This window comes from Aquarana catesbeiana, linkage group LG04, assembly GCF_042186555.1.
Source record: "Aquarana catesbeiana isolate 2022-GZ linkage group LG04, ASM4218655v1, whole genome shotgun sequence".
Classification (NCBI taxonomy): domain Eukaryota; kingdom Metazoa; phylum Chordata; class Amphibia; order Anura; family Ranidae; genus Aquarana; species Aquarana catesbeiana.
This window is the reverse complement of record NC_133327.1, coordinates 57,245,726-57,262,921: the sequence shown is the minus strand read 5'-3', so window position 1 is coordinate 57,262,921 and position 17,196 is coordinate 57,245,726. Positions and strand designations below refer to the sequence as shown.

Sequence of the window (17,196 nt, the reverse complement as noted above, 5' to 3'; positions counted from 1 at the left end):
CCTGCCTCTACCGAGATTGACTATTGGTCGACTATTAAAGTGTTTGTTAACCCAAAAAAAAAAAAAAAATCATATCCTGGTCCCTGTGCTGTGTAATCTGCCCCTCTCTAAACTGTTAAAAAATCTCCCTGAACCTGACACTTCCTGTATGCCCTCTCTATACTGACCGCGAAAACCATGGCTGCTGAACCATGACCACCGTGGTCAGAGTGCGTCCCTCCGTCATACGCTGCTGTCCCCTCTGCTCCCCTCACTACATTGTTCCTGCCTGTCATCTCCCCCTCTCTGTGTGTCTCCGCTCAACCCCGCCCCCCTGCCTCTATTGAAAAAAAAAAAACCTACAATTGTCACTGCCAGACCCTCTATTAGAGGCTGGCACATCACACTGTGTAAATCATTTAAAAAAAACAAGCAGTGTAAATACCAATTTTGAGCTGTCTTCAGGCCGGTCACATGACTCGTGGCCGCTTTACAGCTACGAGACAAAGCTTCTGTGGAAGGAGCCGAGTGGCCATATGATCTCCCTGGCTGACGTCAGAGGGAGATCAAGGCTCCTCCCGAAGAAGCATTCTATCGAAGCTGGAAAGCGTCCGCGAGTCATGTGACCGGCCTGAAGACAGCTGAAAATCGTTATTTATACGAATGTGCTATGCTAGTCTCTAATAGAGGGTCTGGCATAGACTTATGCAAATGGGTTCACAAACACTTTAACTATTGTTAAAAAGGTTTCCTCCCTCCTCACCCTGCCCACCCTGTATATAAAAAAAAAAAAGACGATTTGTGTACTTACCTATTCTTAATCCACTCTGCTCCAGTCACGTAGACCAGGAGGTCTGGCTCCCCTGGGTCAGTGAGCAGCTGCTGCATGGGAAAGGAGAGCTCCATGAGTTCACGGCAGTTGTCGAGAGATTCCTTACATAAGGGTGCCAGACCTGCAAGATCACGGGACTGGACAGGAGCAGATTAAAAATCGGTAAGTACACAGATTTGTTTTAAAACAGGGTATACAGGATAGGTTGGGAGGGACATTTGTTGAGCTTAGAGTTAGGCTTTTTTTCCACTTTAAAAACTAGGTTTAGAAATGTGTGGCTAAACCAGACTTGAGCCTGTATAATGGAAAACCCAACATTTCTACTGCTGGTTCCAAGCCAGTAATATGTAGTCATCAACTTACAAAAATGTTATTTTATTTTAAATTACATTTGAACAAATCTTTCAAATTTTCTTTTTAACACTCAGCACTTACTAAAACAGGAATATTTGATGGCATATAAGAAAAGTCTTAAAAGTCACATGAAACAGATCAAAGTTGACAAAACTCTCTAGGAGACAAAATGTCATCAGTAACTCCTCCCACTGGTCACTGACTCCACCCACTGATCACTAAACCGCAAAATCATTGGGCATATCTTGAGCAGAGGCCATTGCGTTAAAGGGACTGCTGTCGTTTTTCCAGGCTTCGTTCAATATCATCAATTACTTGGACAGCAGCTTTGGGAATTCGGGTTCCTGGTCCAAACACGCTGGAGACTCCAGCATTAAATAAGAAGTCATAGTCCTGTAGAAATCAAAGGAAATATGTTAGAAGTTATGTGAGAAGAAGGGAAAGGTGGAACAGATTTATTAAAACTGGAGACAGAAAACAGTAGTACCATCTAGCACAGCCAAATTCCAGCAAATGTTTTAGCATCGTAAGAAAGGTAAAGCTGAACTCCAACTTTCTTTTCACTAGAACTAAATGGAATGATCAACCCCAGCATAGATCATACCTCTGTACCATGTTGCTCTGTTGTCTGCAGATATTCTGGGTTTAGTTGTGGCTTTGTACTAGGTGACACTCTGTATACAGGAAGTTCCCGAGTTACAAACACAATAGGGACTGTATGTTTGTTCGCAAGTCGAAGTTGTTCGTAAGTCGCAACACTGCATTTGTAAGTGTAACTTCCGGTCGGAACACTGCATTTGTAAGTGTAACTGCCGCCTGTGCATGGATGTGGGATGTTCTGGGCGCTTGTTATGTTATCTGGGGCGTAGTACGGCAGTGTGGGATATGTCCGGAGGTGCTCGAAAGGTATCCAGGACCAACGTGGAGCACAAGTGGCCGGCATTTGAGGCCGTTCGTAAGTAGGAGTCATTCGTAACTTGGGTGTTTGTAACTCGGGGACTGCCTGTAGTCTGATGTAGACTGAGACCCTTCCATCTTTAGCCTACAACACACCACTCTGTGGTCTTTCAGACTGTGCAAATGACGTAACCTTCCTTCACAGCTCTGATGTTGGGTGAGATGGAATACATCCTAATTAGCATTCAGTCCCACCCAATCACAGCTACAGGAAGAGTCCAAACCTCCCAAGTCCCAGCTTGCAGATCCCAGCATTATTCATAATCAAATAGTAAACGCTTTCATACACAGCCTATTCAGAAAGCTCACTGTGCTGCTGCTGGGCAGGATTGAATGGAACACAATTAGAATTCATTCCCGCCCAGTTAGTTCCCGCCGGGGGGATGTGCTGTTAGTCTTAGTCTTACCTAGGGCCACACAGGTGACAGGATCAGACAGTGGACTCACCGGACTGCAGCTACTCCTCCGCTGACCTTATGCCCGGTGCCTCCTCTGCCTTCCCAGCTGTGCCCGCCTCCTCCGCTGACCTCAAGCACGACGCCTCCTCCGCCTCCCCAGCTGTGCCCACCTCCTCCGCCACCCTCTCATGTTCCCTGGCCAGGCTTACAGGGGAGTTAGTGGGCCGCGGTGGCGCCCCCTAGGCAGCAGTGCGCCCTAGGCGGCTGCCTAGTAGGAACGCCGAACCTGCCTCCCACAGTCCTTCCTCACATGACCACTGATCCCTCCTGCTCCATGGGCGTACAAACCCTATTAAAGGGATGATGGGGCTGGGAGGGGAAGGGTTCAAGGGAAACTGTTTGTTTACGCCTGTACCTTTAGCATACCTAAATTTTATTCAGCCCATAAACATAAATATCTATATTGTATTTTGATATTTTGTATTACACAATATTTGTCAGCTTTCTTTTCAAAGACGACAGACAGAGTACTTGACTCTACAGGAGGTAATATCTTCCAGCTGGCTATTCTCAGTATATGATCAACTGATTTGACTGCAAAAACTGCATGTAAACCTTTCCCTGCCAAGATTCCATACAAACTCTACGCTCCAGTCTAAAGGCATGAGTTCACCCCCAGAAATGGTATTTGTTTCAACAATTGTAAGAAACATATCCCAAACTACTTAAGATGCCATTCATTTCTTACAGGTATTTATAGTGTACTGTCAATTTACACAGCGCTGTACATATTGTACATTCACATCAGTCCCTGCCCTTATGGAGCTTCTGAATGGAGCTTCTAAATCTAAAGTCCCTAACTCACATTTATACATACACATACTAAGGCCAATTTAAGTAGGAGCCAAGTAATCTTACAGTATATGTCTTTGGAATGTGGGAGAAAACCAGAGCTACTCTTGGCTCCTGAATGCCTGTTTTATTTCTTACTTTTATTTTTTTAAATTGCCGAATGGTAATTTAAGTTTGGCTTGCGGTTACAGTGTTGCCCCATCAAACTCAATGAACGAGTTTGACGGGCTGTGCCATGAAGCAAGCCATCACGGCCATGGCATGTGTACAGACCTGTATGGTCGTATTATTACAGTTTGGGTGGGCGACCAGGAAGTGGTAAAAATGCAACTTCCTTTTCTTGACAGAATCCGCCATCATGGACACAGGCTGCGTGCAGCCGAACAAGCTTGGTCAGGTAACTAAAGTTCTTAGGAGAAATGGACCTTAGAGACAGTGTACACAGGTCTGGATTAGGTTATTGGATGATACCAACCGCTCTATCATAAGAAATGCAAAGGGCCCTGTTCGTGAGGGAGATGTATTGATGCTATCGGAATCTGAACACAAAAGCTAGAAGATTATGCTAGCATGCTTTATAAACTTGCATCGATGGACCTTGCAGAAGTTTTGTATTTTGGTTGAAAATAAATAATCAAGTAAATGGTAAAAACTGCGGTTCAGCTGCCTCTACTTACCACCCTCCTTGCTGCCTATGTGAAAAAGCCCTTCGATTTAAATACACGTGTAAGTATGTTGGATGTAAATGAAATGGTAAAAATTCAGATTAAAGTGTTACTAAACCCAGGAGCCTGCATTCACTATATCTGGTCTCCCATAGTACACAGAACATGGAAATGCAATAGTTTTAGTAAATATAAACGGTTAAATACCTTTTCTCATCAGCAGTATATAGCAGTCTTGTGAACTTCTATCAGTGTCTGGTTAAAGCTTGAAGGAGTTTTAATTTTCCTCTGACTGTCCTATGGGGCTGCAGGACCCCTGACCCTCTGTCTGGAGCAATGTTTCTCAACTCTAGTCCTCAAGGCGCCCCAACAGGTCATGTTTTCAGGCCTTCCATTCATTTTGCACAGGCGATTTGATCAGTTTGACTGCCTTAGTAATTACCACAGAGGTTTCAGCTGAGGGAAATCCTGAAAACATGACCTGTTGAGGCGCCTTGAGGACTAGAGTTGAGAAACACTGGTCTGGATAGTGTCGATTAGCCCTGTGTGGATCACATGCACTCTCCCAAGCGAAAAACAAAACCTCTCTAGCAATACACACCAAACTGAGCATGTGCAGCTTGCCCCCGAGACTCTGTTCTATCAGGAGATAGATTGGGGACATGGTAAAAGGGGAAAATCAAGAGAAGACAGGATCAAATAGCCTTTTTACACAAGACAGAGGATTAACCCCTTAGGTTCCACAGTAAGTATAACAAGCATGTTTTACTGCATAAACAGAATGATTTTACTGTTGTGGGTTTAGTAACACTTTAAAAATTATCTTTTTCCAGGTTGTTGCACTACAATATGCAAAAAGTTTGTAAAGCACTTTAAATCAGATTTGGCAGAATCATCAACTGCAGCTTAACCAGCACGGTCTAAATCTGTACAGTTGAAATAATCCTCCTCAAGCAGAGATAACAGAAGCAAGTCATTTAGCTAAGATTTTCTCCAAATATAATCCCAAGATATCAGAACATCCCCTCTCTCTCTCTGCCCATCCATCTTTGGGGTCATCTCCATCACCAGGACAACTTAGATCATAAAACTTAGACCAACTTAGAGAATAAAAAGTATGAACATTGTATACTGAACATACTGTAGGGGTCATACAGATCAACAGATACCCCATTATTGGTCTGCTTGAAAATGGCATTGTGAAAATGTTCTTTACAGGTAGTAGAGCAACATATAGTTTGGAAACATGAGCAGGTAATTCAAAATAGACAAAGGGTAACAGGATAACTCAAGAGGTGGCACACCATAGGCTGCTCACATCTGGCGGCAGAGATAGTGAGAAACTGTACATAAGGTATATGACAAAGGGGTTATATGGAGACAAGTCTTCCGTATGTGTTTTTGATCAAAGCGTTTCAGGATTTGCTCACAATTTGTCTAAACATAAATCTAAATTCTAACTGGACGACATTTAATTTGCTAAAGCACTATTATAAACAAGTGCCATTTTTGGAATTCAAGAAAACAGTTTAATGTTTTTAAAATTCTTTTTTTGCAACTGTATTGCTGATCTACAGCCTCTTTAACCACTTCAAGCTCCAGAAGGTTTACCCCCCTTCATGACCAGGCCATTTTTTGCGATATGGCACTGCACTATTTTAACTGTCAATTGCGCGGTCATGCGACACTTTACCCAAATAAAATGTAAGTCCTTTTTTTCCCACAAACAGAGCCTTTTCTTTTGGTGGTATTTGATCACCTCTGCAGTTTTTATTTTTTGCGCTATAAATAAAAAATGAGCGACAATTTAAAAAAAAAAAAAAAAATATTTTGTACTTTTTGCTATAATAAATATCCCCATTAAAAAAAAAAAAATAGGATTTTTTATAACAGCTTACCTGTAAAATCCTTTTCTTGGAGTACATTACAGGACACAGAGCCTCAGTATTTACTGATGGGTTATATAGGCACCACTAGGTGATGGACATTGACACACCCTAGACAGGAAGTTTAGCCCCCTATATAACCCCTCCCCTAACTGGGAGTACCTCAGTTTTGTAGCAAAGCAATACGTGTGTAATACATATCCCTAAAAAAGAGGGGCGGGAGCTCTGTGTCCTGTGATGTACTTCAAGAAAAGGATTTTACAGGTAAGCTGTTATAAAAAAATCCTATTTTCTTTATCGTGTATCACAGGACACAGAGCCTCAGTATTTACTGATGGGATGTCCCAGAGCAATGCCACCTGAGGGGAGGGGGCACAAATAAAAGTAGGGAGCAAATCAGACCTGAGGACCCTGTACTGAGGCCTGCAGCACACTGCGCCCAAAGGCGATATCCTCATGCCTTTTCACATCCACCTGATAGAATCTGGTGAATGTATGGACTGAAGACCAAGTTGCAGCCTTACAGATCTGAGCCATGGAGGCCTGGTGATGCACTGCCCATGAAGTACTTACAGCCCTGGTGGAGTGCGCTTTGATTTGAAAAGGTGGAACTTTCCCCTTTAAACCATAAGCTTGAAAAATTACCTGCCAAGTCCATTTAGCAATGGTGAATTTCGACGCTGCCTGTCCTATCTTAGGACCTTCAGGCAACACGAACAAAACGTCCGTTTTGCGAACCTGAACGGTCGCTTCCAAGTAGGCTTTGACCGCTCTCACTACATCCAGAGAATGTAGTGACTTTTCTTCCTTAGAACAGGGATCTGGAAAGAATGAAGGCAGAACAATATCCTGGTTTAGGTGAAAATTTGAAACCACCTTCAGAAGAAAACTAGGATGAGGACGCAATACTACTCTATCTTTATGAACAATTAAATATGGCTCTTTACAAGAAAGAGCCGCCAATTCTGATACCCCTCTTGCAGAAGAAATGGCTACCAGAAAAATTAGCTTCCTTGTCAAAAGGACCAAAGGAATCTGTCGTATCGGCTCAAAAGGCTGTTTCTGTAATGCCAACAGAACTAAACTCAAGTCCCAGGAGTTCAGGGGTGCTCTAACTGGTGGATTAAGCCGCGTTACCCCCTGTATAAAGCTTCGGACCAAAGAATGTAAAGCAAGTGGATGTTGAAACAATACCGACAAGGCAGAGACCTGGCCCTTGATAGTACCCAAGGCCAGCTTCATCTCTAACCCCATTTGCAAAAAGGGGTAAGAAAAGCAAGAATTCTCCCTATGACATACTTTAAGTGATCTCTTAAGGATTGGCATACCCCAATTGCCGCCACTGCAGGTTGAGCTACTGAACCTGCCAAGGCAAAAACGTTTTTCAACAGGAATTACATCTTTTTATCAGTTGGATCCCTAAGCATTTGAGCATTGTCAACCGGACAAGTCAAATTTTTGTTCACAGAGGAGATAGCGGCGTCAATTGACGGAATACCCCACATCTTTGTGAACGTTTCCTCCATAAGATAAATAGTTGAAAACTTTTTAGGAGGGAAAAAATGTTTATCTGGGTAATCCCACTGAGAATAAATAAGCTTTTCCAGCAGGAAATGAACAGGAAAAGCATGTGCAGCTTGAGGAGTCTTAAGTGAGCCCAAACTAGATGTGGGTTTTTCAATCGGCTCAGTTACAGGTAACTTAAATGTGGAGCGGACCCTTTCAGCAAGAGATTGCACCAGCAATTTCTCAGCCTGTGAAGCCGAAGAGGGACCTTCCCCACTAGATTCCCCGGAAGAGAGGTCATCCTCGTCCCTATCTCTAGAGGGGGTCATCTCCCCTTTCCCAGAGTTCCTCTGTTTGAGGGTCCTGGGTAGAAGGGGATCTAATGCTCTTTCTTCCCCCTAGTAAAGATGTAATCACGGCCATCAATCTTTCCTATAATCCATTTATGGTTGAGGAAAAAAAACCTCCTGAGTAATGTATACAGGGGATGAGATGCCAGCAGCAGATGTAGCCACTGACCCCGATGGCTCAACCTGACCAGCCTCCCTAGGTCCTTCAGGGGGAGATGGTGCTGCAGAGGGGGGGTCCTCAGAGCCTGAGGGAGATCCCCTTGAGCCCCTATTTCTCGGGGTACCTGTACCTCTTCTGCCCATAGTGCCAAGCACAAATGCCGAGGTACAACCAGAAATGCACGTACTGCTGAGCAAATAGTCCAGCACCTACCGCTGCTATAAAGGCCCAGTCTGGTGCTAAGTACATGCTGTCTGGGGATGCCTGCGTCAGCCACACTCACATGCCCTCCATCCGCTCTGTGTCCCTCCTTGAGCTGTGCACCTGCAATAGAGTGCATCCTTTAGCCTCGTTTAGCCCTCTTTGTGGGCGTCAACCCACGCCAGATGCCGCGCTAACGCTTCGCCCCTTTTTCCAAGCACCCATACCGCCCCTCCCCTTGTCCTTTTTTAAACAAGCCCTGCTTTCCCGTGTGAGCTGAGGGTTCAGATTCTGATTGGATCGCCATGGTGGGGAGGTTGGGGCGGAGGAGAACAGAGGGTAGGTGGATGAAAAACCACCGTAATGGCGGCGGCGGAAGGCGGTGTGGGTACCGCTGACTGCCCTATGGCCCTTTAGTTTAAAGAGAGCTGTGGGGAGACATTCTTTGGGAGAAAAAACCCCCATCCCACATCCTACCTGGGCATGGGCTCGGAGGAGCGTGCAGCATGATCAAAGAAGAAAATGACAGGCATGGAAAGGTACGTGTTCTTGACGGCGCCCGATGGCGACTTTAGGCATAGCAACATTACTTAAAGGAGAAAAAAAACATAAGAAACTAGAAAAATTCCTTAGGAATCTCCCTTACCTTATTCAGTTGCAGGGTTCTGTGGTAACAGACCCAATCTTCACCTCTCACGGTGGGCTCCGTTTGAAAAAACCTTCAGGGACTAGGGCCTCCGTAAAAAAAGGGGGATCCTAGCTCTGGGCCTGTAAAGCACCCCGCCAGGGATATGGTTGAAAAAAAAAACAAATACTTGATACCGGGGTCCAGCTTTCTAAAAAGAAAAACATTACAGGCAGAACCTCGTTTCTTTGCACACAAGGCCCGGGTACCATTCGATTCGGCCTAGAAAAGCACTTCAAATGCATCCGGTTGCGTGGCTTGCCCCAGAAGGATATTCCAGTGGAGCTCAGCACAGCATATCTTTTCTCGTGACCAACACATAAGACACTGGCGAAAAAACTGAGGTATTCCCAGTTAGCGGAGGGGTTATATAGGGGGCTAAACTTCCTGTCTAGGGTGTGCCAGTGTCCATCACCTAGAGGTGCCTATATAACCCATCAGTGAATACTGAGGCTCTGTGTCCTGTACGATAAAGAAAAGGTTTTTTTTTTTCCTCAAAAAGACCAACAATTTTGAAATAAAAAAAAAATATAATTTTTACTTAATGCTATAAAACATGTCCAATAAAATAAATGTAAAAAATCAAAATTTCTTCATCAGTTTAGGCCAACATGTATTCTGCTACATGTTCTTGGTAAAAAAATCCCACGTATATTAAAGCGTATATTGATTGGTTTGCGCAAAAATTATAGCGTCTACAAACTGAGATATTTTTCTGGAATTTTTTTTTTTTTTTTTAACTAGTTATGGTGGTGAGCAGCGACTTATAGCGGGACTGTGACATTGCGGCAGACAAATCAGACACAAAGTAACAATTTTGACACTTTTTTGGGGACCAGTGACAGTAATACGGTGATCAGTGCTAAAAAAATATGCACTATCACTGTACTAATGACATTGGCAGGGAAGGAGTGAACATCAGGGGCGATCAAAGGGTTAATATGTGTACCTAGGAAGTGCTTTCTAACTGTGTGGGAGGTGCTTAGACTGTAGCAAGACAGAAATCTGTGTTCCTGCTTAGCAGAAACACAAGATCTCTGTCTTCCCCTGTCACAGAACGGCAATCTGGCTTGTTTACATTGGCAGACAGCCATTCTGTCTCCCTTGAGAACGATCGGTGGGTCCTAGCAGGCATCGGGTCCGCCGGACACGCTGTGTCCAATCGCAGCGAGAGCTGGTCGCAGGCAGCGCGCCGCAGACCCGGGGGAGCAAAATCACATGCAGGTACGTGATTTCGCTCATGAGAGTCACCCCTCCGTAGTACATGTACGTGGGGCGGTCGGCATATGGTTAAAGTTAGAATGTCAAAAGCGGCTCCATGGTATTGCTTAAAGTAGGCTTTGTAATGGTGAAAATGGTAGTACATGCCTGTGAAATGAAAGTATTTGAATGATCACTTATTGGGGTTGATTTACTAAAGACAAATAGACTATGCACTTTGCAAAGTGCAGTTGCACTCTGCAAGAGCAGTTGCTCCAGAGATTAGTAAATGAGCAGAAGTTCTGCTGACTTCTATCATCCAATCATGTGCAAGAAAAAAAAAACGCTGTTTCTTTTTCATTTTGCTTGCACATGATTAGGTCTTCTTTGCAAAGTGAAGCTTTACCTCATTTACTAAGCTCTGGAGCAACTGCACATTACAACATGAACAGTTTACTCGCATTTATTAAATCACCTCCATAGTGTCCACTGGGAGAGGGAGAGGGGGAGAGAGAGAGAGAGAGAGATCATCTCATAAGAAGAAATGGGAACAAGTTCCTTTATAGCAAGATCACGGAGTATGGTTTTAATCAAAGCTGCATGCCTTTAAAAGCCACCAACTCCATATATCTATATAGATAGATATCTATATATAGAGATATATATATTTTGGCAATTTATGAATTCCAGGTATGGATATTTTTACATGGTTACATTGGTCCAGCTTGGACCAATGTAACTATTCATATACAGTGCCTTGCAAAAGTATTCAACCCCCTTGGCTTTTTATCGCTTATGTTACATTACAGCCTTTATTTCAATGTTTTTTTTTAAATGTGCATTATATGTGATGGATCAGAACACAATAGTCTAAGTTTGTGAAGTAAAATTAGAAAATTATATACATAAAACTATTTTTTAGAATTAAAAAACAGATAAATTGGCATGTGCATATGTATTCACCCCCTTTGTTATGAAGTCCATAAAAAGCTCTGGTGCAACCAATTACCTTCAGTCACATAATTAGTGAAATGATGTCCACCTGTGTGCAATCTAAGTGACACATGATCTGTCATTACATAGACACACCTTTTTGAAAGGGCCCAGAGGCTGCAACACCTAAGCAAGAGGCACCACTAACCAAACACTGCCATGAAGACCAAGGAACTCTCCAAACAAGTAAGGGACAATGTTGTTGAGAAGTACAAGTCAGGGTTGGGTTATAAAAACAAATATCCAAATCTTTGATGAGCCCTAGGAGCACCATCAAATCTATCATAACCAAATGGAAAGAACATGGCACAACAGCAAACCTGCCAAGAGACGGCCGCAGACCAAAACTCATGGACCGGGCAAGGAGGGCATTAATCAGAGAGGCAGCACAGAGACCTAAGGTAACCCTGGAGGAGCTGCAGAGTTCCACAGCAGAGACTGGAGTATCTGTACATAGGACGACAATAAGCCGTACGCTCCATAGAGTTGGAGTTTATGGCAGAGTGGCCAGAAGAAAGCCACTACTTTCAGCAAAAAACAAAATGGCATGTTTTGAGTTTGTCAAAAGGCATGTGGGAGACTCCCAAAATGTATGGAGGAAGGTGCTCTGATCTGATGAGACTAAAATTGAACTAAAAAGCTATGTCTGGCGCAAAACCAACATATCACATCACCCAAAGAACACCATCCCTACAGTGAAACATGGTGGTGGTAGTGGGGATGTTTTTCATCAGTCGGGACTGGGAAACTGATCAGAGTTGAGGGAAAGATGGATGGTGCTAAATACAGGGATATTCTTGAGCAAAGCCTGTACCACTCTGTGTGTGATTTGAGGATAGGACGGAAGTTCACCTTCCAGCAGGACAATGACCCCAAACACACTGCTAAAGCAACACTTGAGGGGAAACATGTAAATGAGTTGGAATGGCCTAGTCAAAGCCCAGACCTCAATACAATAGAAAATCTGTGGTCAGACTTAAAGATTGCTGTACACAAGCGCAAACCATCCAACTTGAAGGAGATGGAGCAGTTTTGCAAGGAGGAATGGGCAAAAATCCCAGTGGTAAGATGTGGCAAGCTCATAGAGACTTATCCAAAGCGACTTGGAGCTGTGATAGCCGCAAAAGGTGGCTCTACAAAGTATTGACTTTAGGGGGTAAACAGTTATGCACATTGACTTTTTCTGTTATTTTGTCCCATTTGTTGTTTACTTCACAATAAAAAAAAAAAAAATCTTTAAAGTTGTGGGCATGTTCTGTAAATTAAATGATGCAAATCCTCAAACAATCCATGTTAATTCCAGGTTGTGAGGCAACAAAACACAAAAAATGCCAAGGGGGGTGAATACTTTTGCAAGACACTGTACTATACCTATGGGATCCCTCTAAAACAGCCTTCATTAAATCTGAGACCCAAACCAAGTGACGCTCTGGTCTGGACCGTTAGACCGCCAGTCTTCAGCACTCGATCACTACTGCACTACCATCATTGGTTGCTAGGACTGCCGGTGCAGGTGAACCAATGACATCACTTGTGCACGTCGCCCTTTTCAGCAGGTTTCTCCGCCCAGCTCCCACCCCCTGAAGCATGCTTCTTCTGCAAGCTCCTGCTCCCGCCCCCTGCCTGCCTGGCTACAGGGACATAACTATCAGGTACAATGTATACGTAGATGGGCTCTACCAATCTAAATATGCACTGTGATAATTCACAACTTAAATTTAAGGATGGGCACTACTGTTGTATGGGGGCACTCTAAAAGGGACATCTGCTGTATGTGGGCACACTGATGGGGACACCTGATCTATGGAGGCACACTGATGGGCACACCTGATCTATGGAGGCACACTGATGGGCACACCTGATCTATGGAGGCACACTGAAGGACACACATGATCTAAAGGGGAACTCTGATGGGCACACCTGATCTATGGAGGCACACTGATGGGCACACCTGATCTATGGAGGCACACTGATGGGCACACCTGATCTATGGAGGCACACTGAAGGACACACATGATCTAAAGGGGAACTCTGATGGGGGATAAATACTGTTGAAATGTTTTGAAAACAGTACATTTCTAATTTTTTGATAGACATAGACCGGACCTACTTGAATTTTGATTCAATACCCCTTCTCTAGAAGCTGGAAACCATGGTGATAGGTACTGCTAGTAGAGAGATACCTACTAGCTTCCAGGTCCTGTGCCGAGCAGCTGCCCTGCTGCATTTGAACAAGGGGGGTCAGCCGCTTGGTATGGGTGGTATTCAGAGACTGCTGCGTATTTTCTCAATGAATGCAAAGCATTTTTGTCTGGACGAGGTGGAGAGGTGGGCAGTGTTATCATGTTCTCCACCACCTGAGAATGCGCTGCATTCATTGAAAGAATTCAGCGTGATCTCTGAATGATGCCATGCCAAAATGCTGACCACCTGTGTTCACAAGTCAGCAGGGCTGTTGCACAGTACAAGACCCAGAATTTAGTGGAGACCACTGGAGTAGGGCTTTCATCTAAATAATTCCACCAGCACACATGACTATTTTGTCCTCTGATGCAGTCACTTTTTATGGGACCATCTCGCATAACCTTTATTACTCCAGCTGTAAACTTTAAGATTTTCCTGATCTGTAAACGAAGATTTTCTTTCAGTTTTCATCTGTAAGTCTGGTAAGCCCTAGACTCATATTAAACATTTAGTAACTGTGTGGTCTACGATCCCATTGACTTTGGCTTTAGTAACTGGCAATGTGTGCTCTTTGTTGAGCTTGCTTTAAATCTTGCTGTTCTGTCTCAGAATGACATTGTTTTAAAATATTGGTTCTCACATCTGGTGGTCACCTCTGCCAGGTTTTGCTTTTGATGTAAACTTCTTTGTGAAAACCTCTCTTGCATGTACCGTACTGTTCCCTGGCAGCCTCCACCATGGCAATCTGTCACGAGCATTTTTCAGCAATTAGGTGAACTATCTGCTCCCAAACTGCTTATTTTTCTAGTATTCTGTATATTTTTATAGCTGTAGGAAAAAATATCACTTACAAGACTAAATATATACAGTACCTATCCAATATTGCTTGGTAAAAGACCACAAACAAACAAAAATTAATTTGCTAAACGAGATACAATCACCAAGGATCTGAAAGCACTGAAATTATCTTGTAAGCTTAGATAGAAAGAATATGTACACTTTATGCCCCAAAGTTTGTGGACACCTGATCATCAAACCTATATGAGCTTGTTGGATATCCCATTCTAAAACTATTGGCAGTAATATAGAGTTGGCTCTGCATTTGTAGCTTTACAGCCTTCACTCTTCTGGGGGGGGCTTTCTGCAAGTTTAGAGAGCATCTGTTGGAACTTGAGCCCACTCAGCCAAAAGACCATTGGTGAGGTTGGGCACTGATATTGATTGAGAAGACCTAGCTTGCAATTGACGTTCCAATGCATCCCAAAGGCATTCAAGAGTTGAAGTAAGGGCTCTGTACATGTCAGTCAAGTTTCCCCACAACAATTTCACCAAACTAAACTTGATTTACTAAAGGCAAACAGACTGCTCACTCTGAAAGATAAAGTGCACAGATATTTTCCCCAGAACTTAGTGAATGAGGTTCTGTTGACATCCATCATTCAATCAAGTGCAAGCCACAATCCCGTTTTTCCTTCCTTCCACATGATTGGGTATTCTTTGCAATGTGACATTTCACCACATTTACCAATGTAGGGAAAATTCCCCTTCAAGGTATACCTTTCCCTGGCAAAGTGTGCAGTTTATCTGCCATTAGTAATCAACCCCCATGTCTTTATGGAGCTGGCTTTATACACAGGACCATCATGCTAGAACAGAAAAGGACCTTCACCACACTGTGGTCACAAGGCTAGAAGTGCACCAGTGCTAGAAGTGCACTATATATATATATATATATATATATATATATATATATATATATATCTATATCTCATTACAGTGCATGCTGCTATTGAGTGTCATCCGAATACTCTGCTTGCCTAAAAAATTTTCAAAACACAACTTTTTTCTTAAGTTTTGGATAAAGTAGGCAATGTATTTGCCTGAATTACAGGCCTTCGTGTGAACTGGTCCAAGTCCCTCCTGTTTCCCATTGACCCAGCTGCCCAGGAGAAGGCTCCCCCAGATCCACTGCTTTTATAGGTGGAACATTTTCGCTACTTTGGAGTAGAAATTTCCAGGAAAGCTGCTGACTACATAACTCTGAATCTGTCCCCAGTGGTACAAGAAGTTAGGCAGAAGCTGAAGGCGTGGGAGTCCCTACCCCTATCACTATTAGGCTGTATCAATCTGATTAAAATGAAAGTTCTACTGAAATTTACCTACCTTTTTAGACATTCGCCACATTGATTTCCAAAATCCTTTTTCACTCAGCTCAACAGAATGTTCTCCTTTATCTGGGGTCCTCAATCCCCAAAAGGTACAGGTGGACCACATTGATGCGCCCAGCCTCCCAAGGAGGTCTGGCGTTCCCAGACCTATACAAGTACTTCTTAGCCACACAACTGGTCACAGTGGCATGGTGGCTGAACCCGGATGTTACCAACTCTGCGGTGCTACTGGAGGCGGCAGTGGCACAATCTCTGGAGGCCCTGAAATTTTTGCTTTTCCATGGCCCACGCGCTCCCTATAACCTAACCCCATCCATGCGTAATACCCTAGAGGCATGGAGAGCTGGTCTAAAACTTGAACATTATCCAAATGATGCACACTGCCCGAACACCCCGCTCTGGCCCAATTTTACACAATACCAGAGCCTCATGCATGAACCAAATTTAACGTAAAAACGCTTTCCCAATTGGTTGAAGGTGATTCCCTGATTTCATTATCTCTCCTCCGCTCTAAATTTAATGTTCCAGGATCACACTTCTTCAGATATTTACAACTCTCCCATGCCTTCAGCTGCCAATTTCCTCACTCTAGCCCTCGGCTTATACAGGCCTCTCTGGAAGATGTCCTTAGACTTGATTGCACAAAAAAAAAACAACTTCCCAGATATACTCCCATCTCCTTAGAATCTCCCTACCAGCCATGGAAAAACTCATGGCCCGTTGGCTCCAGGACGTCCCAGAGCTTGATGGTGATGACTGGGATGATATCTGGGACTTCCCATTCCAGCCCTTAGTTTATCTTAGAGACCGGTTAATACAGTTTAAAATAACACACAGGGCCTACTACACCCCATACAGGCTACACAAAATGAATCCCCGCCTTTCCCTGGAGTGCTGGAGGTGTGGGGGAACTCTGGGAGACCTTTCCCACATCTTCTGGTCCTGCCCAGCTATCGTAGGGTTTTGGGAGGAAGTGTTCTCATACATCCGTGTGGTCAGTAACATCTTGCTACAACGCTCCATGTCAGTATGCCTGTTGGACCTAGTTCAGCAGTACGTCTCCATTGTAGCAGGGCGCACCATGGTGAGTTTGTTACTATTTTATGCAAGAAAAGCCATCACACTTCACTGGAAGAAATCAGCCCTGCCCACAAGCATATTCTGGAAACAGCTAGTGAATAAGAACCTACCACTCTATAAAGACACATACAGTGGGGCAAAAAAGTATTTAGTCAGCCACCAATTGTGCAAGGGCAGTGAAGATGAAACGTGGCTGGATCTTTCAGCATGACAACTGCCCGGACACACCGCCCGGGCAACGAAGGAGTGGCTTCGTAAGAAGCATTTCAAGGTCCTGGAGTGGCCTAGCCAGTCTCCAGATCTCAACCCCATAGAAAACCTTTGAAGGGAGTTGAAAGTCCGTGTTGCCCAGGGACAGCCCCATAACATCACTGCTCTGGAGGAGATCTGCATGGAGGAATGGGCCAACATACCAGAAACAGTGTGTGACAACCTTGTGAAGACTTACAGAAAAAGTTTGACCTCTGTCATTGCCAACAAAGGATATATAACAAAGTATTGAGATGAACTTTTGATATTGAAAAATTACTTATTTTACACCATACTTTGCAAATAAATTCTTTCAAAAATCAGACAATGTGATTGTCTGGATTTGTTTGCACATTTGGACACAGCCGATAAGTAGGCTTCAGCCAAAACCATTTGCTGAAATCTAGTGCCAAACATGTGCTGTGTCCAATAACAGCATGGGTTGGCAGGGGGCGTGCACATACAAACCCCAGAATGAGGCCAGTCATGGACGTTAC

At 43.8% G+C, this 17,196-nt stretch overlaps 1 protein-coding gene and 1 pseudogene across 1 annotated transcript in view; one reads left to right on the top strand and one right to left on the bottom strand.

Annotated features, from left to right (window-relative positions):
- Nucleotides 1-1,170: 1,170 nt before the first annotated feature.
- MMUT (methylmalonyl-CoA mutase) overlaps nt 1,171-17,196 on the bottom strand; it is a 184,920-nt gene continuing 168,894 nt past the window's right edge. The window contains exon 13 of the mRNA XM_073625234.1: nt 1,171-1,558. Coding sequence (XP_073481335.1) covers nt 1,430-1,558 — 129 coding nt within the window. The 3' untranslated portion in view covers nt 1,171-1,429. The remainder of the gene's footprint in view (nt 1,559-17,196) is intronic.
- LOC141140356 (small ribosomal subunit protein eS28-like) lies at nt 3,731-4,006 on the top strand (annotated as a pseudogene).